The sequence below is a fragment of the Pelodiscus sinensis genome, chromosome 9, assembly GCF_052426305.1.
Source record: "Pelodiscus sinensis isolate ZL-2025 chromosome 9, ASM5242630v1, whole genome shotgun sequence".
NCBI classification, from domain to species: domain Eukaryota; kingdom Metazoa; phylum Chordata; order Testudines; family Trionychidae; genus Pelodiscus; species Pelodiscus sinensis.
In genome coordinates, this window is record NC_143060.1 from 53,931,001 (window position 1) to 53,957,262 (window position 26,262).

The 26,262-nt window shown below is 43.5% G+C and overlaps 1 protein-coding gene across 2 annotated transcripts in view; it reads left to right on the top strand.

Annotated features, from left to right (window-relative positions):
* BRINP3 (BMP/retinoic acid inducible neural specific 3) overlaps positions 1–26,262 on the top strand; it is a 417,681-nt gene that overhangs the window by 7,377 nt on the left and 384,042 nt on the right. For both annotated transcript variants that reach the window (XM_006127774.5, XM_006127776.5), the window contains exon 2: positions 12,848–13,133. In XM_006127774.5, coding sequence (XP_006127836.3) covers positions 12,898–13,133 — 236 coding nt within the window. In that variant the 5' untranslated portion in view covers positions 12,848–12,897. The remainder of the gene's footprint in view (positions 1–12,847; positions 13,134–26,262) is intronic.

Sequence of the window (26,262 nt, forward strand, 5' to 3'; positions counted from 1 at the left end):
TTGACATGGGGTATGAATTTGAACTATCAGTGGCTTAAAAAGAGAGAGGTTTTGTACTTCATTAGATACTCTTTTAGCCATCCCATTGCATATATTTTAACAGTTTTCCTCACATTGACTTGAGAGGCAGAAACACTTCATTTTTATATAGTTATCGATAGGTTGGACAAATATCTGTAGGCAGGTTTGTCTTCTTCATTAGGCAAAGTCCATGGAGGGGGAAAATCCCTAATTACAATGGAAAGAAAGAAAGCAAGAAAGAAAGCAAGAAAGCAAGAAAGAAAGAAAGAAAAGTGATAGTTTTAATTAAAAAATACCACAGGCGATCAGACGTGTTTTATTATCTAAACTATAAGTCCTTGTCTCTTCTTCTTAGAAAGATTAAAGATGAAATATCAGCTTTCAAGTATTAATTGTAAATGTCTGTCCATTAGTGCTTCTAAGTAAAATATCTGTATTAGTTGCATCATATTATGGTTGGTATTACTGCTGAATTACAAACTATTTTAAAACCACCTTATGGATACATGGTGCAGTTTAAATTCCATTTTTTTTGCCACTACAGGAAAGAGTCTCTTTCATAAGTCAAAATTGTTCAACTACAATAGAAAATACAATTTACACAACATGATTAACACAATTCAAGAACAACAGGAATTAGGAGCCTAGAACAGCACACACAGTACAGACTGCCCAGTTCACATGACATAATTATTACTTCTAATCAAGCATTTTATATCGTCATCCTGAGATGCAATTAAGTCAGGCTGACATGCTGAGATATGAAATTTTGCTCAGTCAGCCATAAAGTTCCATTGCTTAGAGCCATAAAAAATCAATAACTATAATGTGAACATTTAAGAGCATCTGGACATTACCCAGCTGTAGGCTTATAAAACCACCTCTTTTCAGCTAGATAGTTAGTGTCAATAATCCAGGAAAAGGAATACAAACAATTCTGGAAAATCAAACTAAATTTGCAGATCATGAAAGACAAATACCTACATAAGAGCACCTCACTTTGACATAGTACTTTTCACCCATAGCTCTCAAACCACTTTACAAGGGAACTAAATTTCACCATTTTGTACATGAGGAAACGGAGGCATGGGAGGTTAAAATGACTTGTCCAAGATCATCAAACAGACCAGTGGCATAACCAGGCATAAAACCAAGGGGATAAAGTCACTAACTGCCAAGTTAGGTACCAGCATCCCAGATATATGCACTACTGATCCTAAACCCTGTTCAGTTTCTGCCAAACTCTATAGGCACCTACATTAAATTGTGGCAGAAGTTTAAACAGTAAAAGGTCCCTAGGTGCCAATGTTCCTCCCTCACTAAGAATCTGGGTGACTATCTCTTGTCTAAGACCATGGATTCATGAATCAAGGGAAGATAGGAGTTCCTACAGGTACCTCAACCTTCAGGGTTCAATCCACCGGTTCCTTTGTGAATCTAGTCCAGGGTGCTATGCCGCATCTCACTAGCTGTGCTATGTGTCCTTTAAGTGTGAGGATGGGCTAGGAATCATGTGATGCTGTCTAGGAAGAAACAGCAGAAATTTGGCCATCTGGTTAAGTGATGTATGAACTATGTGGTCAAATTTTCTGCAGATATAAATGGGCACAACTCATTGGAGTTTTACTCTTTTACTGTAGCAGACAACTGGACGCATAGTTTGTACAATCAAGTAGCATATCTGTTTTGGACTTTGGAGTCAATTTGGATGAAAGGGACTATAAAGTTTTGTTTTTCTTCTGTTCATAAAATAAAAAAATATATACTTGGAGCAGAGGGAAATGTGATGCAAGAAAAATGAGACATTACTGAGACCTGCACTGCTGTAGAGGACTTCTGTGAAGCCTAATAAGAAATCCAGGGTTTGACCTGCCTCACCTGAGAATGAAACCAGCCAGACTGAATGTTTAGCAAGAGACTTCTAGAGCAGATGACATTCCTATTAAAGTAGAGGATGATGTCAGTTTCTTGCACCACATCACAAGAATACCCCAAGCAGAAGCTCAAACTGAACAACTCATCTAACTACACACACACACACACAGAGAACATTCTGGGGCACCTTTAGAAACAAGAGTACCAGGATAATGGGAGTAAGTACAATAATATCTGAGGGTATGTCTACACTACAATGTTAGTTCGAACTAACGGACGTTAGTTCGAACTAACATTCATAGCCGCTACACTAGCGCTCCGCTAGTTCGAATTTGAATCGAACTAGCGGAGCGCTTAGTTCGAACTAGGAAAACCTCATTTTACGAGGATTAAGCCTAGTTCGAACTTACTAGTTCGAATTAAAGGGTGTGTAGCCCCTTAATTCGAACTAGTGGGAGGCTAGCCCTCCCCAGGTTTCCCTGGTGGCCACTCTGGCCAACACCAGGGAAACTCTATGCCCCCCTCCCGGCCCCGGACCCCTTAAAGGGGCATGGGCTGGCTACGGTGCCCGTGCCAGGTGCAAGCCTGCCAGCACCCAGCCAGCAGACCCTGCACCTGGCACGGCACAGAGCCACCCACCCGATGCCCCCCAGCCCACCCCCTCTTCCCGGGACCAGGCTGGCGGCTCCCAGGAGCTTGCCCTGGACCGCAAGAGGCGGGCACCTTCATGGGCTAGTGCGGACATCGTGGATCTCGTCCACGATCTCCGCACTAGGCACAGGAAAGTGGCCGGCTAGGTCAGGAGAGCTGCCAGCCTGGCCACCCAGGACCAGGTGTGCATGAAAATCAAGGGGGTCCACTGAGACCCCCGACCCTGAGCCCTGAGCTTACAATGGCCGTCCTGGGTCAGACCAAAGGTCCATCTAGCCCAGTAGCCTGTCTGCCAACAGCGGCCAACCCTAGGGACCCTGGAGGGGATGGACCGAAGACAATGACCAAGCCATTTGTCTCGTGCCATCCCTCTCCAGCCTTCCACAAACTTTGGGCAGGGACACCACTCCTACCCTCTGGCTAATAGGACTCCATGGACCCAACCTCCATGACTTGATCTCACTTCCCTTTAAACTCTGTTCTAGTTGTAGCCTTCACAGCCTCCTGCAGCAAGGAGTTCCACAGGTTAACTATTTGCTTTGTGAAGAACAACTTTCTCTTACTAGTTTGAAGCCTGCTACCCATTCCTTTCCTTTGGTGTCCTCTAGTCCTTCTTTATGGGAACTCATGAAGAACTTTTCTGAATGCACCCTCTCCACCCAACCCCTGCTTTTAGAGACCTCTATCCTGTCCCCCCTCCGTCTCCTCTTTTCTAAGCTGAACAGTCCCAGTCTCTGTAGCCTCTCTTCATCTGGGACCTGTTCCCAACCCCTGATCATGTTAGTTGCCCTCCCCTCTCCCAGCCTTTCTCTTCCCCTCTCCCACCTCCTTTTCCCAGTCTCCCCCAGTTTTTTTCAATAAAGACAGAGTCAATGTTGGAAGAAACGTTATCTTTATTTTGTACATCAATAAGAAGGGGGGCTAGGGAAGGGCAAGTGGAAGAAGGTGAGGGAGGAATGGGGTACGAGCCCCCGATGGGGAGGACTGGGCTGGCTCTGCGGGCTTCTGGGGGTGGAAGCTCTCCTGCAGCCCCCCAATTACTCCCTCTCCCCAGATGGCAGCCTGCGGCAAGTGCAGCCGGGCTGATGGCCGAGTGGTGTGATGTGCCCAGTGTGGGCACTCAGGGCACTCCAAGCCAGAACTTCTTTGCAAGCGGGGCACCCCTTAGAACTGTGTGTCCGGGGTGGGGGTCGGGACCCTTTAAGCGCAGCCCTCGGCTAGCCTGAGACAGTATCTCCATGCTCTAAGTCCTCCTTTTATGCCCTGCCGGCACTGCTTCCGGCCATCCTTAAGCCCTGTTCAGAGTCCACTCAATGTGGACTTACTAGTTCGAACTAGCAAAACGCTAGTTCGAACTAGTTTTTAGTTCTAGATGTGTTAGTTCGAACTAGCTTAGTTCGAATTAACTAATTCGAACTAAGTTAGTTCGAACTAGCGCTGTAGTGTAGACGTACCCCCAGGCTCTGTAGCCTCTCTTCATCTGGGACCTGTTCCCAACCCCTGATCATGTTAGTTGCCCTCCCCTCTCCCAGCCTCTCTCTTCCCCTCTCCCATCTCCTTTTCCCAGTCTCCCCCAGTTTTGTTCAATAAAGACGGAGTCAATGTTGGAAGAAACATTATCTTTATTTTGTACATCAATAAGAAGGGGGGCTAGGGAAGGGTAAGTGGAAGGAGGTGAGGGAGGAATGGGGTACGAGCCCCTGATGGGGAGGACTGGGCTGGCTCTGCAGGCTTCTGGGGGTGGAAGCTCTCCTGCAGCCCCCCGATTGCCCCCTCTCCCCAGATGGCAGCCTGCGGCAAGTGCAGCCGGGCTGATGGCCGAGTGGTGTGATGTGCCCAGTGTGGGTACTCTGGGCAATCCAAGCCAGGACTGCTTTGCAAGCGGGGCACCCCTTAGAACTGTCTGTCCGGGGTGGGGGTCGGGACCCTTTAAGCGCAGCCCTCAGCTAGCCTGAGACAGCATCTCCACGCTCTAAGTCCTCCTCTGATGCCCTGCCGGCACTGCTTCCGGCCATCCTTAAGCCCTGTTCAGGGTCCACTCAATATGGACTTGCTAGTTCGAATTAGCAAAACGCTAATTCGAACTAGTTTTTAGTTCTAGACGCGTTAGTTCGAATTAGCTTAGTTCGAATTAACTAATTCGAACTAAGTTAGTTCGAATTAGCGCTGTAGTGTAGACGTACCCTGAGTGGGTGGACAACAGGAAACATGTTGCAGAAGTTAATTAATTAAGCCTCACAACATTATGTGAGGAAAGTATGATTTTATGTATGGGGTGTGGAGATAAAGAAAGGTTAAAGGAATTGTCTAAAATTACTCAGTGAGGATACATCTACACAGCAGGTCTAAAGCTGAAATAAGCTATACAACTTGAGCTATATCAATTTTGAAGCTTAATTCGAAATTGCTTATTTCAGCTTTTGGCACTGTCTACATAGCAGGAAGTCTGAAAAAAAGCACTCTTCCTCTGACTTCCCTTACTCCCCATAAAATGAGGGTTACAGGAGTTGGAGTAAGAAGGCCTCCAGCTTGACCTTATTTCTACATTATATTGAAATAACTGATTTCTGTGTAGACGCAGGCTATATTATTTTGGAATAGCATCAGTTATTCTGAAATAACACTGCTGTGTAGACATAACCTGAGTGAACTGGGCTCTAATCCAGGAGCCTTCTACTACAATCATTTTTCTTCTCCCACATGATTTCTAGCATATGTAGAAAGCTGTTGGTCATCCAAACTTTTTGCTTCAGGGCTTGATCCAATTCCTGTTGCTGTCAATGGGAGGCTTTTGGTTGATTGTGTTGGAATTTAGATTGGATCTTTAGAGTAGAAGACACTTCGTATAGCTGGTCCACACTTTGAGATGACAGGAAAATTTCCTTCAGCTGAAATTATGTATTCAGTTTAGAAACTAACATTGTTTGAGCAGATGGATGGAAATTAATAGACCAGAACTGTTTTGTTGCTTGGTGGTATAGTTTCTTACATATGCCCATGCTTATATTTGTATATGTATGCTTTTCACAAATATGTGATACTTAATAAGTATGCTGGGCCAGAAAACTCTTGGCTGTGATGAAGTGGTTATGAATGAGGTTGATATTAGTCCAAGAGTGGGCAATAATTTTTGAGTGGGGGCCACTCCAAGAATTTGGAAGGTGGTTGAGGGTCGCACTCTTCCATGATATGAATGGAGGAGGTGTGGGGGTCTGGGATGGAGGTTGGGTGCAGAAGGAAGCTTGGAGTAAGGGAGAGAGTTTGGGTGAAGGAGGCAGTTGTAACCTGGGGCATTGGACCACGGTGCAAGGGTTGGATTGTGAGCTAGGGCAGGAGGGGACTGTAATCTGGGATAGGGATTGGGGTGCCAGATCTGGGAGGGGATATGGGTGTAGGTGGGGAGGTAGAGGATTTGGATATGTGGAGCAGGGGGCAGGAGTAGGGGACAGAAGTTGGGAAAGGGCAGGGTTGGAGTGCCAGAGGCAGGGTCTGGCCAGGAGATAGCATCCTGTTCCTGAATCAGCCACCTTGCCAGCCAGCGTTCCTCCTAAGCTGCACGGCAGCACAACTTCCGGTCAGTCAGCTCAGTTCACAGAGTCCTGAGCCTCTGACTGGGTAGAGCTGACTAATCACCTGTGAAGCTGTGGTGCAAGACAGTTTAGAGGAAACACTGCTGCCTGCCCTGCCCCTGCACAGTCTGGAGCCAAATGCTCTGGAGCCCCTTGTACTTTGTGGCTGCTTGTTATTGAAACAGGCAGCTCCCTATTGTCTAGTTTCTGGCCAGAAACAGGCCAATGGATCATGCTGGGGGCAGGAGCAGCTCCTAAAGCTTCTCCCCTCCCCTCCAGACTCTCAGTTTTTTAAAGAACAACTGACCAATAGCTGCATTTCTAAGAGGTGCGTGGATGGGGTGAGGCTAACGGGGAACCCGCTTGGGGCTCCCCGCAGCGTCAGTGGACCAGATCTGGTGGCTTGGTGTGCTGGATCTGGCCTGTGAGCCATATTTTTTGAGCTTGTATTAGTCCTTTGTGTTCTTCTGCTTGTAGCCTTAATACTTAATGTAGATTGAGATCTTCTCTGGAAAGCATTAGGGTCTCTGTCAATTTCCAACACAATACTTTCAATACATGAAATGGAGAATATAGCCCATTTTAGAGTTTATTATCTAGTGTTTAGAAACTTCCAGCTAGCTAAAGCATCTGGAGTTTGGCTTCAAAACAGGTGTCCTACAAATCGAATGAGTGAAAAACATCTCTCTACTGATAGAATTTTCAGTAGTGCTATGCCCCACAGCAGCTAACTGCCAAATTTCATAGATTCAGGGTTCAGTATGCTCTCCTTTTGGAAAGAAGTCCTATCCAATTGCTGGATCAGAAATAAAAGCCCTGTGTAGTTAAATGGATTTAGTGCCGTGGTGATTCTGGCTCCGTTGATGATCATAACCAGAAGGCTGCTTGCATGTGTATTCAATGATGTGGGCCCAATGACCACAGCAGACCCCAAGAGGACCCCCAAAGACCACAAACTGGATAAGGATCGAAGGTACCAGGCCAGGCTTATTGTTAAGCGAAGTACAGTCATAGTTGTCCGTAGAATCTACTGAACCACTACACACATGTACTTGACACAATGGAATGGCTCAATCAGTGGGAAATTTCCACTGCCCCCTAGGTCATCCAAAGACTGTCCGCCAAAGACACCACCTTATATACAGGTACAAAAAACTCACACCTCATTGCTGATGTATCAGGTTGCCACCCTTTGATGTTGTCAGGTTACCACCCTCTGACGCTACTTAGATACCGCCCATCACCCTGTACCATATGGTTTGATTAGATCATCTGTCATTTTAGACCCATTCCTGAACCTGTTGCATAAATTGCTGGTTTCGTCCCCTTGGAGGCTAGTCTGATTTACCCCAAGAAGAGAGTCACACTTTCAGGCTGGGTCCAACTCAAGTTTATTGGTTGCAACCAAGGTACGGCTAAGGAACTCAATGTTCAAAGCAGAGCCGACCCCCAACGTCTCATAGGCAGGGGTTTTTATAGGGTTCACATCCTTCCTGGTTTAGGTGCCTTAACATGATAGGTTACTTCATTTTTGACGTTTAGCATTCCTATAGGTCAGGTTAATTTTCCAAATGAGGTTAAATACAGTGCCTACTTGCTGACTTTGCGGTTACAGCTGTGTTACATTCATTCACTTTTGCTGAACAATGGGCAAGCCATACTTCCCTTTTTCCTTTCCTGCTTGAGCCGGTCACAAGTTTAAAGGATGTGGAATCTATCCATATCTCTACTTAACAGAAGACTGGTTTCACTTCCCCTCGTCTCCTTATTATAAGTTATTACCTGTGACAGGCCTTGACCTTTGTCATGTCTTACTCCTATACAAATAGCAAATATATCTAAGCATTAGCAATGTATGTATATTGTACGTGCCCCTCATAGGGGAATCAATGGCTCCGGGGGATTTGACTTCCCTTTTACACATCAAACCTGGGTCAGTATCTGTGAGGAGTGGGTACCAAGGTCTTTTTTAATGAGTTGGTGGTACCATGTGATTTCAACTATGACCAGTACTAATTATTGTTCTGCACCTGGGCTTATTATCAATTAGTATTTTGCACTCTCAGACCTGTTTGTATCAAGTTCAGTGAGCAGGGACCTACCTCTTGCTCACAGCTTAGCTTTGCTTTATGTTAGCCATATCTTGTCCATTGGTAGCTAGACCTCAGGCCTCAGACCAGGCCTGTGCTGCATGGGCTTATGTTTTAGACCTTCATCTTACTACACCCTGCATTGGTCCAAGCCTTGTATCAGTGCCAAAAATCCTTTATTTGTTTCAGTATGCTTACACCCCTGTCAGCATAAACAAACACCCCCAAGAGATAGTGTTCCTCTGAAGTTGTTTAGAATCCCAGGTATAATTCCTACCACATAAATTACAACACAATCCCACATGACCCAATGATAAATCTAATACATATGGTATGGAGTTGCAATGTCAGTCATACTAATATTGGCTGCATATTAGTTTGCATTTAATGCCACTGGTTGAGTATTCCTTATGGTTTGATGAAATTCTGGGCCTTCTGCTGCTGTCCCTGTAGGATAAGTTCCTAGCATTCTCCTTTTCCAAGAGAGATGGTGCCATTTCTATTATAAATATCCCAATAGTATCTGAAGCTTTACTTACAATATATGGGCCAGATTGTGAATGTCCTTTGAGTGGGTGCCCAGGGAGCTGCCATGAAACCTTTTCCTCTGCCCTTGTCAACCTGCACAGAGACCTCAGCAGTAGCACTTCTTTGTGCTCAACACTCCTTCCCATCTAGTGGTGGGAAGGAACCCCCCCTTCTTTGCAACAGCTTGCAGAGTGTATCTGGTGCACCACCAGCAGCAATCTTTTCTACATAAGAGCAGGGTGAGAAGGATGTTTACATGAGGGACGAAGCACCAAACTCTGAAATATGGTTATAATTTCATACACCTCACAATGCTAGCATTAAGTTGGCAATTTCTGTGAGATCCAGTAGACCCACTCCACCTGCGTTTGATATCAAAACCTTTTAACTCCATGAGAAGAGGTCAGTAACTTTAGAAAAAGGTTCTCACATTGCTTAAACACCCAAGGCGTAAAGAATTGCTTTTATACAAGCAACATCCCCAGTGCCCTTGTGAGCCTGGAAAGCTAAATAGAGATTTAATCGGGCATGCCTTTTATGCCTCCTAGAATTTGTGTAAATACAGATCCATAGGGCTTTCGAACTTGCACATGCTATATGACTTTGGATCAGATAGTAGGGTGTATGCCAGCTCAGTTTGAACTCAACACTGGAAAACATGACCAAAAAAAAAAAAAAGACTTTTGGTTAGTATACACATCCCCTTAAATATGGACATACAATTTCCCCATAATTTATTTGCATTCTATCTACCAGATGCTTAGATAGTCATTACTGTAGTATTTAAGAGTATCACATCAATAATTGATTTTATGCTCCTGCATTTGTATGAAGCGGGAAAGTATTGTTCACAATGTAAAGATTAAGGCCTGACTCACCAGTTTGAATAAATTAATTTTCCTATTTATCATATTCACCTAATTAGCCCCTGCAGTGTCTGTGAGCTTCACAGCCCCCTGTGAGATGGGGAATTATTATGGCCCCCATTTTACAGGTGCACAGATTAAATCTACCCTTCTATATGATAAAGGAGCTCAACCAGTGATCATTATAACTGCTTGTTTTTCATTCTAACAATTAAAAACCTTTTTTCATTTCCTACTCCCATCTGGAACTATCTGCAATAGGAGACTGTCCTATGATGCCAATAGGAGACTGTTCTATGTTCAGATGAAGGTGGCTCCCTGTGCAACATAGTTCTTTTCTTCACTGTTCACTGGGGAGTCTTGTGAGCTAGCTTGGTGGGGATCGGGAGGCCAGGTTATTGCTGCTGAAATTACCCTTCTTGAAAGAACATTACTATAATGGCTTCTGTGCTTAGCCTAAACTGGCACTAAGAGTTAATAGGAAAACATCTAGAAGCCACATGGCCATAACAACTTTTGGAGGGTGGGAGGGTCAAGACTGCACAACTATAAACTTTAGTCCTTTAGTATCACTTTCATTTTCTTCTGACCTGGACTGGATACCAGGGGCCCAGGGCTACAATGTAGTGCCTCCTAGGCTCTGGGGCGGGTGCAAAATAGGAAGTTCAGAATATGGGAGAGGGCTCCAGGCTGGGGCAGGTGGTTGGGATGCTGGGGAGTGAGGGAGAGTGCTCACAGGGACTCTAAGCTGGGTCCCAGTGATTTGGAGCGTGAGATGGGCTCAGGACATTAGGAAGTGGTTGGGATGTGGGGCACTTACCTGGAGTAGCTTCCCAGTCACCTGCCTGCCCCCCTCAGATACCATTGGCTGCCATTCTCAGCTAATAGCAGTTGCAGGAGCACAGCCTGCAGTGAGGAAGCACATGGATGGAGCTCCCAGTGGTTTCAGCTCCACTCAGTTAGGGGAAGGAGGGGAATGGCAGCGTTCAAAGATGCACCCTCCTCTCTTACCAGACCAGGTTGGAATGCAGAGGCTTTAATGGCTATATCCAGGGCCCCAGGCGAAGGAGGCCCTGCAAAAAGATCTGCACTTTTGGGGGCCTAGAGATCTTTATTTGAAATATGAAAATAGTTTCATTTACTTCAGTGAAATTACTTATGTGTTTGAAGTTAAGCATATTCATGCCTCAGAGTAGGTCCTTTTGGTTATGGTTCTGTCCTTAGGTTGTAGGGGATCCTGGAATCAAATCTGCTATTGCTCCAGGATCGAGCTAATTGGTTTCCTGTAGCTGATGCATTTATGAACCATACCTAGGACATTCTAGAATAATTAATATACTGTCTAGAAAAAATGCATGGAGCATCTTTAGCTAGCTACAGCACCTCTCTTATAATGGACTGATAATTAGAAAATGTGTAACTGCAATACATCTGTTTTACATGAAAATATACTTCATTTAGGAAATGTTTGTAGAGAAAGGTATTGGTGTCAACCATAATACTTCTAGCCAAGATAAAAAGTTCACAGCAGGGGCCTTTGTAAAACTGATTGTAACAACTTCTGTCATATTTAAATGTGAATTAAAAGGATATTTCTCTTTGTAAATATACCCAGTAGAAAATAAAAAGACCAATATAGACCCAAACTCTATTAAATTCCATGCAAAATGAACTGAGGGTAAAAGTGTCTCAGAGGGGTAGCCATGTTAGTTAGTTTATATATATCTATAAAATCAATCTAGGTACTTTTATGGTCCACTGCACAATAATGAATGGATTTTATCCTCACAGAGACCCTCTGAATAAGAAAGGCATTTTCCTGTTTCACAGATAAGAAGCTAAGGCACTCAAAGATTAAGTGACATTTCCATGGTCATACTGAAAGTTTGTGGCAGAACCAAATCTCTCCTTTGTTCTGTTCACTAAACTAGCCTTCCTATCTTTTATATGCATGTGCTATTGGAACACTGTATGCCAGTGTTAATGTAGCCTACACACCTTCTGGGTGTGGGGCAATGTCCCACCTTGTGGCATTAAGACCACTTACAGAGAGACTAATGAGTCTGCTCTACAGTCTTCACTGAGTCTTTTAGCTCATGTAGTAAAGGCTTGTGCACTAAGCTCTAGGGCAGGCCCGGGCAAAATACAGCGCAGGGGCTGGATCCATCCCACCAAGCCCCCAGATCCAGCCTGCGGAAGCAGTAGGGAGCCCCAAGCAGTCTTCCCTGCTTGCCCTGCAGCCCAGCACGCAGCTCAGAAACGCATCTGTGGGGTGCTTTCCCTTTGAGTCCGGAGGGGAGGGACGAATATTCAGATGCTGCTGCAGCTCCCCAGCACAATCCCATTGGCCAGTTTCTGGACAGACACTGGCCAATATGAGCTGCCTATTTGAATAATGGGCAGCCACAAAGTATAACCCTCACTCACTCAAGCACTTGGCCAAGCAGGCAGAAACATTTTAAGCTCTGCAAGTCTTTAGCTCTGCAGGTAGGCAAGCAGGCTGGTAAGTCTCCTGGAAAGAACCTGTCTCTGGCACCTCAGGCCCTCCCTTCCCCAACCCTCTGCCTCACACTCCTGCGCTGCTACTCCACATGCACCCATAACCCCTCCCAGATCTGCCACCCCATCTCCTGCCCGAGATCACAATTCCCTCCTACCCTCGGTCACATCTCAAAACCCTGCACCTCAATTCTCTGCCTTAGGTCACAACCACCTCCTTCACCCAAACTCCCTTTCAGATTCCATTCTTCCTCCTGCACCCCAATCCTTTATCCCATGCTCCCTTCTGCACCCAATCTCCATCCCAGACCCCACACCTCCTCCATTATAATACCATGGAAGAGTGCAGCCCTCAACCACTTTACTCCAAAATCTTAGGAGTGGTTCCCCATGAAAAGTTATTGCCCACTCCTGCTCTAGGAGTTCCAGGTTCAATTCCACCTGTTCATGTTACATTAAGCAGCAATAACTTCTCCTTTGCTTGTCTGTGGTTGTTTTAGGAAACATTCATACATCTGCTGGAGGTTTCCATGCAACAGGGAAATAGGCACTTTTGATGTCTGATATGTAAACAAATTAGTGTTACAGAACACTGAGAAACTAAACTATGTGCTATTAACTAGCTTAGTGGGTTTGTGTTAATATAAAATATAATACAATTAGAGGCTGTGGTCTCTGTAAGCTGAAAGGAAACTTGTATCTTCTTCCAAGGAATGTACTTATCTAATTGACTGTATATTTTGTCTAGGTGTTGAGGGAAAGCTAAGAGAATGAAGACTCTAAGTCCACAGTGGAAGCATGATATGGCGATGCTGTGCTGGTGCTGAATTGTTCTCTCTGATGGCTCTATGGGAGTGGATAGCACTGAGTCTTCATTTCTGGGTTTTAGCGGTTGCTGCTGTTTCAGATCAGCATGCCACAAGCTCCTTCGATTGGCTCCTCTCTGATAAGGGACCCTTTCACCGCTCACAGGAATACACAGATTTTGTGGACAGAAGTCGACAGGGATTTAGCACACGATACAAGATTTACAGGTATGAAGCAAAAGGAAGGCAATTACAGAGATATCATTCTTAGAAGTTGTATATACAAAACAAGTTTGTTTTTTAAAGGGAAGGTATCAGATGAGTGAACAAATTCAGAGAGATTAATTGCTAAAATATATATAGGGCAACTTTTTCATTATGTATTTTGGGAATGCCTGCTTATTCTATTTTGACTTGTTTTAAGAGATTTTGATGACTGATAAAGTTGATCTGGAAATAATTGACAGCAACCATCTGTTCCCAAAATTCCTGGGCTTGCCTCCAAAGTAACATTAACTTCCAATACTATCCTTCGACATTAATTTCTCTTCCTTAATTACAGAGGGTCAGATCACAGCACCTTTTTTCACCCAGAATTGTACTTTGCTCCTTGAACAATCCCATTGATTGAAACCAATGACAAAACATTGGCTTCAGTAGGGCCACAATTTTACCCTATCTCAGTATGAGTAGCTTAAAATGTATCAAAGTTTTTAAATGCAGATTAGCCTGTGATTTCAATAGTAATTTTTAATTTTGGATTTTTCATCTGTTATGATCTGATTTTCCACAATAAAGAGCTGTTATTGTTAACTGTTATTGACTTTAGCTGTGGGGTGCTCAGCCCTTCTGAAATTTGGCATTTGTTTTTCATAATTATGGCTGAATAGAAAAAAATAGAGGCAACCAGAATTAGAGGCCAGTTTTGAAAATTCAGACTTCACTGCAGAATTGCTTTTGCTGATTGTCTGGAGCCTGCCAGTCCTCCACTGTGCTGAGTCAACACTAAGAACTACATTCTTCTTCCAGTACAACAAAATAAGCAACTCAGGTCTTACATGAATCAATATGTTATCTTTGCGAGGGAAAAGGGAAGTAAAACCGTGAATACATTGGGATAGGTTTGCCAGGTGTCTGGTTATGAACTGGATAGTCCAGTATTTGACCTTTCTGTTCGGGAAACAAATTGAAAAAATATAAATGAGAAAATATAAATGTATTTTCTAAATAAGATGTAATGCAGATTGTGATGTAATGTCAAGTGTGTCCGGTATTTTTGTTGAAACCATCTGGCAACACCATTGGGATGGTAGAGAGCTTATGGGTAGAGGGAAAGAAGGGGAAAAATGGGGCCCAGAAGACAAAGGGAAAGGGAGGAAGTCTAACAGAGCAGACCTTTTCCCCTTATTGTTCTATATATAACCGGACATTCTTCACCAGCCAAGGGAAAGAAGCTGTCAGCTTCTCCCATACTGCAACCTCCTCCCCATCTCCACTCAAGCCCAGAAACCCCAGATTGCCACCTATTTTGTATAGATTGTTCTGTGATAGTTTCCAGCACTTTTGTAAGCAGGAAGCAGTGGAGTAGGGAAAGGGAAAAGGTTCTATATTTATTTGCAGGTGTGTTCAATCAAATTGCTGGCAACTTGTAATAGGTTTAGTATTTTGAAGACAATACATTTTGTATCCTGACTATTTTCTTTTTCTTTTTTCATGCACCAGAGGGTGCTGTGTTTCAGGTCCATTTTTTGCTGTAGGATCTCCTGCAGCATAAAGAGAAATTAAAAACATTTTGCAAATAAAAAATGATTCAGAAATGTACCCTGATGAAATAGTCTATCTCAACAGAATACTAGCACTCAATATGTACTGCATTTTAAGAGCCAGTCATCAAAGCCAATCATATAACGTCTGAAAAATGCTTTTTATTTGTAATATTTACTATTAGTTAAGAGTGAACCAACATTATCTTGGTAAGAAAATGAAAGAACTATATTATAGTTCAGTCCTTCCAATAGGGTATGGATAATATTCTATGTTCGACCATCTTTAGGACTACAAGAAGCTAAGGAGGGTTTTTTTTTCAGGGGGAGGGGGTCCCGCCTCCTCTGAGCCATCATTATAGAAACATTGTCAAGTCTGGCAGATCTGTAATCAGATCGGTCATATTTCTTTGAGTTTGTGGTTGTACAGGCAGTCCCCGGGTTACATGGATCCAACTTACATCGGATCTCTACTTACAAACGGGGTGAGACAACCCCGCACTAGCTGCTTCCCCCCAGCAGACCAGGGAGATGTGAAGCTAGCGCCACCCCCAGCAGACCAAGGAGACGCGGAGCAGCTCTTCTCAGCAGACACCTCAGCTTGAGAATAAAGGACTGAGGGAAATGAGTTGTGGGAGAATAAAACTGAGCTCTGGAGAAATGTTTGGCTAGAGTTTCCCCTACAATATGTACCAGTTCCGACTTACATACAAATTCAACTTAAGAACAAACCTACAGTCCCTATCTTGTACGTAACCCGGGGACTGCCTGTATTTATATTGCTCCATCCCTCAGAGAGCAGGGTTTGTGCATATTTCAGTACCATGCTTATTCCCCTCAAGAAATGTGCAGGCAGGCAAAACAGAGGACTAGAACATTAAGAATTATACTGCTGAGCAGCAAGAAATAGAATTCTGTGAATATCAATTCCCCAGATAAGAAATTGAACTGGAAGGTTTCCTTATAACAGTGGTTCTCAAACTGTAGTCCACGGACCACTAGAGGACCACGGCTGCCTTCTAGGTCTGCAGCTTGAGCTCAGCCCCCCGGTTCCTGCAGCGGGGAGCCTGAACTGGTGCTCCAGCCTTGCCCTCCCTCCTCCCCCTCACGAGGTTGGAGTACCAAAGTTGGCTTCTGGCCGGGGGGTGAGGAGGAGAGAATGCCCCGACCCTCTCTATGAGATCCTGATCATGTAGAAGAAGTGCTCCCCCTGACTTTGGGGAAGAGCAGCTGCTAGCACATGAGGAGCAGCTGCAAAGACTAAAAGTCAGATTGTATTTTGGAAGGTAGTTTCTGCACTGCAGGTACAGAACCAGCTGTGGCAAACACCAGCTCACTTTCTATCTCTGCTGTCCAGATCCCCACCTGCAGCAGGGTCAACAGCCACCACAGGCTTGGGGGAAAGGTGTGAGGGAACATGGCTCTGTACCCCCAGGAAGGGTCAAAGCCTTGGGCAGAAGGGGCAGAGCTGAGGGTACTCAGCCCTTAGTGCCCCCAGCCCTCAGAGCAAGCTAAGTAGTGCTCCTGTTTCAAAGGGGCCCAGAGCACCCAACTATAGCTGCTGCTACCAAAATGTCAAGCCCCTATGCAATTGCTCTCTTTGCCCTCTCTCATTGGTGGGCCTGCCCACCTGTTAAATGGAAAGTGACCCATTTGATCTCTAGTGCTACACGCCACATACTTACGCCAAAACTGCTCTACTCGGTTATCATCTAATCAGCAACAGCCTAAAGCTGACCTGAAGTTCAGATAAATGCATAAAAATGAAATACTCATAATCAAAGTATTCAGCTCCTGGAAATTTGCAGTCTGTGATTAATTTTATTTATTTTCAAAAATCATAGAATCATAGAATCCTAGGACTGGAAGGGACCTTGAGAGGTCATCCAGTCCAGTCCTCTGCCCTCATGGCAGGACCCAGTACTGTCTAGACCATTCCTGATAGACATTTATCTAACCTACTCTTAAATATCTCCAGAGATGGAGATTCCACAACATCCCTAAGTAATTTAGTCCAATGTTTAACCACCCCAACCTAAACCTCCCTTGCTGCAGTTTAAGCCTGTTGCTTCTTGTTCTATCCTCAGAGACCAGGAAGAACAAGTTTTCTCCCTCCTCCTTGTGATACCATTTTAGATACCTGAAAACCGCTATCATGTCCCCTCTCAGTTTTCTCTTTTCCAAACTAAACAAGCCCAATTCTTTCAGTCTTCCTTCATAGGTTATGTTCTCTAGATCTCTAATCATTCTTGTTGCTCTTCTCTGGACCTTCTCCAATTTCTCCACATCTTTCTTGAAATGTGTTATTGATGGTGCCCTTTTTACTTGTGGGTGGTATTTGATGAGGAGGAGAGGATAATATGTTATTTTTGTTTTCCAAAGATAGAAAAATTATATCATGACTAAAATTCTGTTCTGTTTTCCATGGAATATTTTCTTTGGCAGACTTAGGAGATGCAGTAAGAATTTAGAATAAATGAAAACTCAATTAAATAATTATGTTTTCTCATTTTTATATTTGTGTACAATTTTCTATTACAATCATGTTCAGAATAAAAAAGAGATCATTCATTTTATCCAGTTTTTCATCTTTAAATAAACCCATTTAATGCATATTTATAGAAACAGTAAAATACTAGAGAGTAAAGAAATGATTCTGTGCCATTAAAATCAGTAGAAGGTTTGATATTAACTTGAATGGGAGCAGGATCATGCTCTCGTAGGCATCCTTCAATCCCAAAGGATCATAGGTCTGCGCCCCTATTGGACTGATTCGAGCAGCGTCTTCTGAGGCTGTGCAATCCAATCCGGGAATGGCAGTCCTTTCCACACTGTGAGCAGCAGTAGGCAGATGTCGCTCTGGTATCATGGGCACGGATCTTCCTGAGGGCTCTTTTGTCTTCCACTTCCTTCGCCAAGGTAGTTTCATACATAGCAAGAGCTTCCTTCACTCCCTTTTTCCAGGCATACTTGTCTAAGGCGAGCAAATGCCAGATGTTCGCACTGAGAGAGCGCTGAGGTCACGCTTGCACGTGTCCTTATAGCGCAATTTAGGTCGCCCTTTTGGCCTCTTTCCAGATGCCAGTTCACCAAAGAGAAGGTCCTTCAGTATTTGGCCAGCCAACATGCGTGAGACATGGCCAAGCCAGCGCATACGCCTCTGTTTGAGAAGGGTGAACATGGAGACGGTGCCCGCACTCTCAAGCACTACGCTATTGGGGATCTCGTCCTGCCATGAGATACTGCGTATACGCCTAAGGCAGCGCATATGGAATGTGTTGAGCCGCTGCTCTTGTTTTGAGCACAAAGTCCATGTTTCACTGGCGTACAACAGTGTGCTCAAAACACAGGCTGTGTAGACCTGCACCTTGGGGTGTACAGTGAGCTTATTATTGGCCCATACTCTCTTCGTCAGCCTGGAGAATGTTGTGGTGGCTTTTCCAATGCGCTTGTTAATCTCGCTATCAGATGACAAGTTGTCCGAGATCATAGAGCCTAGGTACACGAACTCATAGACTCATAGACTCATAGACTCATAGACTTTAAGGTCAGAAGGGACCATTATGATCATCTAGTCTGACCCCCTGCACAGTGCAGGCCACAGAATCTCGCCCACCCCTCTTAGAATAATCCTCTCACCTATGTCTCAGATATTGAAGCCTTCAAATACTTTGAAGGCCCCAACATGCAGAGAGTCCTTCAGCTGTGATCTGTGCCCAATGCTACAGAGGAAGGCGAAAAACCTCCAGGGCCTCTGCCAATCTACCCTGGAGGAAAATTCCTTCCTGACCCCAAATATGGCGATCAGCTAAACCCTGAGCATGGGGGCAAGACTCACCAGCCAGACACCCAGAAAGTTCCCTATAGCAACTCCTATCATCCCTCCATTGACCTATTTCCAACTGGTAATGAATGGTCAATTAGTTACCAAGATCATGTTATTTCATCCAACCATCCCCTTATCATAGAATCAGAACTGGAAGAGACCTCAGAAGGTCGTCAAGTCCAGCCCTCCGCTCTAGGCAGGACCAATCCCATCTAAATCAACCCGGCCAGGGCTTTGTCAAGCCGAGACTTAAACACCTCTAGGGATGGAGACTCCACTACTTCCCTAGGTAACCCATTCCAATGCTTCACTACCCTCCTAGTAAAATAGTTTTTCCTAATATCCAATCTGGACCTCTCCCACCACAACTTGAGACCATTGCTCCTTGTTCTGCCATCTGTCATACTGAGAACAGCCTCTCTCCATCCTCTTTGGACCTCCCTTCAGGAAGTTGAAGGCTGCTATCAAGTCCCCCTCACTCTTCGCTTCTGCAGACTAAACTCCCTCAGCCTCTCCTCGTAGGTCATATGCTCCAGCCCCCTAATCTTTTGGTTGCCCTCCGCTGGACCCTCTCCAATGCATCCTTTTTGTAGTGGGGGGCCCAGAACTGGACACAGTACTCCAGATGTGGCCTCACCAAAGCCGAATAAAGGGGAATAATGACATCTCTGGATCTGCTGGCAATGCTCCTCTTAATGCAGCCTAATATGCCATTAGCCTTCTTGCTACAAGGGCACACTGTTGACTCATATCGAGCTTCTCATCCACTGTAACCCCCAGGTCCTTTTCTGCAGAACTACTACTTTTCTGCAGAACTCATAGATTACTTCCAGGTCGTAATCTAACACACTTATAAATGGCTCGTTACCCATGCTTTGGCCCCTCACCTGGTCTTCTTTAAGCTGATTGTGAGGCCAAATTCCATACATGTGTCCACAAAGCGAGTTATGAGTGACTGCAGTTCCTGCTGAGTGTGAGCAGCAATAGCTGTATCGTCAGCAAAAAGGGAACTCCCTTAGACGCTTCGTAAGCACCCTGGATCACATTCTAAATGCCCCCAAAATACAGAATTATTTAAAGATTGACAAAAGGATAGACCACTGAAGTGTCAGATACCAAAAAGAATGGGATTTTACTCTGACTAGTGCTAGCTAAATGGAGCTCCATGGGAACATTGTGGCTGTCTGATAAATATTGTTATTCAGCTGAACTCAAGAATATTCATTGAGTAAGAATCTCTAGTTGTAACTAGACAAGTTAGATTTGTTTGAAAATCATCTCTTTCATGTCAGAGGAAAGATCAATTATAGTTGTTTTGTCTATGCACATTTGTCCACATATAAGCTTAAGCCCACAATACAATTTAACTTCCTTGAGTGTCCACTATTTTAATTTTTATTGCTCATCAGGTTCCCAAACTACTTAATCTACCTACCTTTTAGAAAATCATGTTTAACCCAGAACACCTAAAATCTCCAGAAACATACATTCTAAAGTCTAGAGATACAAACACCAAAATTCTCTGCTGATGCTTCTAATTTTCCCCCATTTCCTAATTTTGTTTGTAAGTCCAAGTATAAAGAACGAATCAGTTGCACAAGCACTCTTTTCCCACTGTAAACAAGTATTCACTTTGTCAGGAAAGGTATATATGGCTGTTATAAATCATACAGATAAAGACAAAGCTTGGTACTGCGTGAGGGGTGCATATTAACTAAACCCATTATTTTATATAGAAGGTTTCTAACCTAAGCAGAACAGACACATTTATAAGGACAAAGGTGTAATTTCACTCTCCTCTTTATTTAGGTTTTAGAGCAGGGTTTCCCAACCCATAGGTCGGGACCCAAATATGGGTCGCCATTACATTTCAAAAGGGTCACCAAGTGTCTCCCCAGGTGGCTCTGCCCTCCCTCCTCCCCCTGTTTTTGAATTGCCTTAGGTCACCAAGTCTTCCTGAATTGTCAAAATGGGTCCCCATCTGGAAAAGGTTGGGAACCACTGTTTTAGAGGGTATAATGACCAATGAAAATAAAGCAGGTACACGAAGTAGGGAAAAACAGTGTTAGTGCTTGGCTAGTTGTTATATTTTAGTCCATTAATTAAGGATCAATTATCTGTGTGTACATAGGCAAGTGACCTGATTCTGTAAATGTACAGAGTGCTTTCAACTACCTTAACAATAGAACACAGGGCTAGAAGCTAGCACACATGTAATTTGTTGTACTCCTGTTGTTTGTGGGAACCAGAGAATAATCAGTTATTGCAACTAAATGTATAGACTGTGCCACTAAAAGGTAGACATTTTCTTCACTGCAGTATAATGTTCCTTATAATTCTCAATAGGAAGTTCCACACATGCCATGAACAAATGTAAGTACTGCAGAGGGTGAATCTCTCTCTCTCAAAGAGGCTCTGGGAGACAGACCCATAGTCTCCTATAGACAACCACCTAACCTCAAGATGATTCTTACCAACCACCACAGGACATACCACACTAATACCAACCCTGGTACCTTCCCTTGCAACAAACCCCGTTGCCAGCTTTGTCCACATATTCATTCTGCTGATACCATTATTGGACCTAAACAAGTGAGTTATAAGATCAAGAACACATATTCCTGCGCATCCAGAAATATAATCTATGCTATCATGTGCCGAAAGTGTCCGTCAGCTATGTACATTGGACAAACATCTCAGACACTTCGCCAAAGGATTAATGCCCACAAAACAGATATCAGACAAGATCACAAAGAAAAAACAGTTTCTTGCCATTTTAACCAGAAAGGACACTCTCTCAATGACTTAACCACCTGCATTCTGCTACAAAGACCTTTTACATCTGCACTTGATAGGGAATCCTCTGAACTGTCATTCATGTTAAAATTCGACACTTTCCAACAAGGACTTAACAAACATTTGAACTATCTCACCCATTACCAAGATAGTTTCCCCAATTATCACCTCTAATACCATTAACTCACAAACATCCCACTCTCCCTACCTCTAATATCATCAATTCACAGACACTTACCTTCTTTCCTTCCCCCCCCCTTGCATCCCCCTCCTGTTCTGCAATGTGATTTGTCCTTTTCATATTTGTTCATTTTTTTTAATTGTATCCTTTGGTATATATGGTTGTGACTACTTTCTTCCACTATTTGATCTGAGGAAGTGGGTCTGGCCCATGAAAGCTCATCATCTAATAAACCATCTTGTTAGTCTTTAAAGTGCTACATTGTCCTGCATTTTGCTTCAACTACCCCAGACTAACACGGCTACATTTCTATCACTATTCTCTTTTGTGTGTGTGTGTTAGCATGTGCGCGTGTGCGTGTATGTATAATTCATGGCAATTAATCTGCTGAGATAGCTCAGAAATGTGCTGGCTCTAAATTAGCTACATTGCTGTACTGATATTTTATGGAATTTTTCTTTTTGTGTTAAATAAAAGTTAAAAATTGTATTAAGGAATTTCAACTTTGTGCTTTGTTACTGAGTACTCACATACTTGACAGTGTAATTTATGCAAATCATGAGCTAGGGAAAGGGAATCTAAAAATCAAACAAAAGGAAAATAGAGAAATGATAAGAATGGAAAGAGTGTTTGGGAAATTTGGAAAGCACGTGTAAAAGATGTTTTGTATATGTCTTGGATTTTTTAGAACATTACAACTATGTACACTACACTCATTCCTATGACATACAGAGTCCATTGCTAAATTGAGTAGGAATCAGTGTGATTTTTCTACTGTCATCTGAGGGTTTCCATCCAAAAGTTGTGATGTAACAGCAGTGATTCTTTCCTCTTTTTCTTTTCTCCTTATTGCAGAAGGCTTTATTCTGACAACATAATGACAAGCAATTTAGTAGAGGGAGGATAATTTAAAATATGAGTTAACTTGTTAAACTGAGCAGTGACTAAAACTGTGTAAATCTAACATGTTCTGATGCCCCAAAAAAGGAGGTACACAGAATCTTGCACAAAAGGTTTTTTTTTTCACAAAACGGACCCATCTACACTGCTTGTTTTTGCGCAAAAAGCATTGGCAGAGATATGCAAATGACAGCATGACAAATGCTAATGAGTGCTTCATTAGCATACCCTCTACCGACAAATACCTGAAGTGTAGAGGTAGCCTCAGCTACATAACTAGCAGCAGCTCAAGCTGTCTTTCACTGCCCTATCAATGTAGCTGAACACTAAGCTGGATGGATCTCTTCCAGATGAAACAGGAGGTTCCGTCTCTATGTCTATAATGCCTATAAACCACTCTGAGGAGAGTGCTAATAATAATAATTCTTGATTGGTTTGTGGAAACCTAGTACATTGGTACCAATATTGGCTACAATGAACATCAGACTGGAACTGCCTTTAGTTGCTCAAATTTAGGGAGATGGATGAAAGAGATTAATTCCTGTATCTACATTAAATAATGGATAAGGAACTTTATATCTTAAAATGTAAGATGTGTATTGTTTTGGACATATAGTCTATCCCTGCCATGAACATGATGAAACGTATGGAGACATTTCTGGTAGCATTGCTTTCAAATGATAAATGTCACTTTACATCTTCCATGGTGCTACTATTTCTGTTTATCAGACATAAGAATTTATGAGAAATTATTATTCCTAGTTAGGCTATACTATGATTGTGTTCTTCTCAAGCAGAATGGCCAGAAATGTCCTTTGCTTTAAATAAAAAAAAGAAAAAGAAAAAAGCTTTTTCATAATGCAGGTGAAATCCCCAATTCCTCAGTTTCTGTGCATTCCCATTGTTCCTTGTGTTAACCTTAATGCTAACCTTCTCTATCCCAATCCTACGTAAGGGCATATCTACACAGCAAGGCTAAAGCTGGAATAAGCTATGCAACTTGAGCTACATCAGTTGCATAGCTTAAATTGAAATAGCTTATTTTGCCTTTTGGTACCGTCTATACAGCAGGAAGTCTGAGGAAGAGCACACTTTCTCCAACTTCCCTTCCTCCTCGTAAAATGAGAGTTACAGGAGTTGGAGTAAGACATCCTCCAGCTTGACATTATTTCGACATTATCTCGAAATAACTGCTTGTAGTGTAGACGCAGACTATGTTATTTTGGAATAACATCAGTTATTCTGAAATAACACTGCTGTGTAGATGTACCGTAAGTAAAACTGAATGGTAGTAATGACAGGCAAGGGAAATGTGTACAACGTGATTGGATGAAAAACTGAGAATAATTATACTGTGAAGTTATAGGAAAAATGAACTGTGCTCAGATTATTGGTAGCTTTATTAAATTAGGGAACCTCTGACTTCACTTCTGCTGAAGCTCTAGCTTCCTGCAGATTGCACTGTATTCACAATATCATTGCTAGACACTGAGAACTGAGATTATAAATGCACTTAAGGGAAAACTTGTTTACTGTCCACAACCGCTCTTTAAAAGAGGAATAAATAGCAGAAACAATCAGGTTTGCTTTTCCCAGAGAATCTCTGCTTTGGCAAATGGCTTTTGGCTTGTATCATAATCAGTCCATTTCCTTTAGGGAATTTTCCATTCAACCTGATGGACAAGAGAGTACAATATTCAGAGGGGATCATCATTCTCTGCAGGTGTGCCAAGGAACAGTCTACTGAATGCACACATTTCTCATGCTAAATGAAGTGGCTTGCAGAACATGGAAGGAGAAAAGAAAACAGCTAAAATTTTTGGAGGAGTGAGCTAGGGAAACTTTGTTAAAAGCCTAAACTGATAAATATAACAGAAGTGCCATGTTTCTGTGCATTTACAAGCCCTTGGAATCCATCATGGGGAGCACATGGTACCCTATAACAAAAAGTGAGATGATGGATTTACTAACCCTGCACACTTGAGAGAGCTCTGTGGATAATTGCCTCTCAGTGCCCTCAGGAAAGCTCCCTGCTTTCTCTACCCGTGGGCAGCATGTTCAGTGCCCAGTTTCATGGCCCATCATCCCTGCTCTAATATTATCCAGATTGGTCTTTAGCAAACCAAAGCCAAATTCCAGGCAAGTGAACCAAGTCCAGTCATGTGCAACTACAATTCAACATGATCAAGTAATGCAAACTCAAGCTCTCCAAAATTCCAGAAGGGTGCGTCTACACTACACAGTAACTCAAAATAAGATACGCAATTTGAGCTATGCAAATTGCATATCTTATTTCAATCTTATTTTAAAATAGCTTATTTCATAATTTTATGCTGTCTACACAGCGCCAAATTTTGAAATAACCCACTATTCTGAAATGTCCCTTACTCTTTTAGGACTCTTTTAGGGGGGGCTATGAAAGGTCTGGGGTGGAGTGGGGGGGATGCACTCTGTGGCACTGCAGGACCAACCCGGCAGCACCCCAGCTGCTCTGCCCCAGACTTCTCCAAGTCAGCCGCTGCTGAAACTGACCAGCAGCTGACTCCGGGAACTCTGGGGCAGAGCAGCTGAGGGGCAGCTTTACGGGACCAAGCCGGCAGCACCCCAGCTGCTCTGCCCAGGGCTTCCTGGAGTCAGCCGCTGGTCAGTTTCAGCAGCAGCTGAATCGGGGAAGCCAGGGGCAGAGCACCTCCAATTGTCCGGCTGCCCGGACCACTTCCGGGTACCAGATGGTGCCGGACCATCAGGAGTGCCGGACCATTGGATGCCAGACCACTGGAGTTTTACTGTAACAGGCTTGCTGTGAAGACACGGGATAGCTATTTCAAGATACTCCGGTATCCTGAAATAACATTGCAGTGTAGACATAGCCTAAGCTAATACTAAGCCCAGCAAATAGTTCAAAACCCTGCTTGTCTTTAACAAAGACATATTTTATTGATAACTGTATGGAAAATAAAATAAAAAACAGATATATCTGTTGGTCACAACAGAAATTAATAGACTCCCATTGTTTCCAAAGGGCTTTGGACCAGGCCAGTGGTCCCCAACACGGAGCCCGTGGGTGCCATGGCACCTGCAGGGGCATTTATGTGCACCCACCGAAATATCTGGGCTGGCCCCGCCCCCGGCGCACGGCACATGCGTGGTGCCGGCCCTGGGCTCAGGGCGCGTGGACAGCCCCCACCCTCGGAAGCGTGGCGTGTGAGTGGCCCCGCCCCTGGATGCCCGGCACGTGAGTGGCCCTGTCTCTGGGCACCCGGCAGCCATGAAAGGTTGGGGACCACTGAACTAGGCTTATGAAAGCCTAGTAAGAGCGACATTGAGCAGTTACAAAATAATGAAACAGTATTCATGGAACTGATTGATGAGGCGGTAGCTGAGCCATTTGCTATCATCTCTGAAAAGACAAGGAAGAGAGAGACTTTCCAGGAGAATGGAAAGGGTTAAATACATGTATTTCCTGGTCCCACCTCCAATGACATTTTCATATGAAGAGTTCCTCTCACAAGGAAACATTTTTTTAACCCTTAAGGATAATGTACATTAGTCAATGATGCTTTTATTGGTTTCCATTGCCAAATATATATTAGAAGCATTTTCTGAACATATTTGTTGGGGCAAACCATTAGAGAGTGCAGACCAATGGTGAAAAGGTTAGAAAGATACCACTTGGAAATAGAAACTGAAAATGTGATAGCTGGATCCAGGTTGCATAGAGAACATTCATTGAATTAAAAATATCTGGCAACACAACCAGCCAACAGTATCCAAATGTTACTCAGAGGAGTCAGTGATGACCTGTTTGAGTGCCCAGTACAGTACTTCCTAGGACTGAGCCCTAAAAACAATCCTACCAAATTCAGTTTTAGTCTGTTTTATCCAGATCTG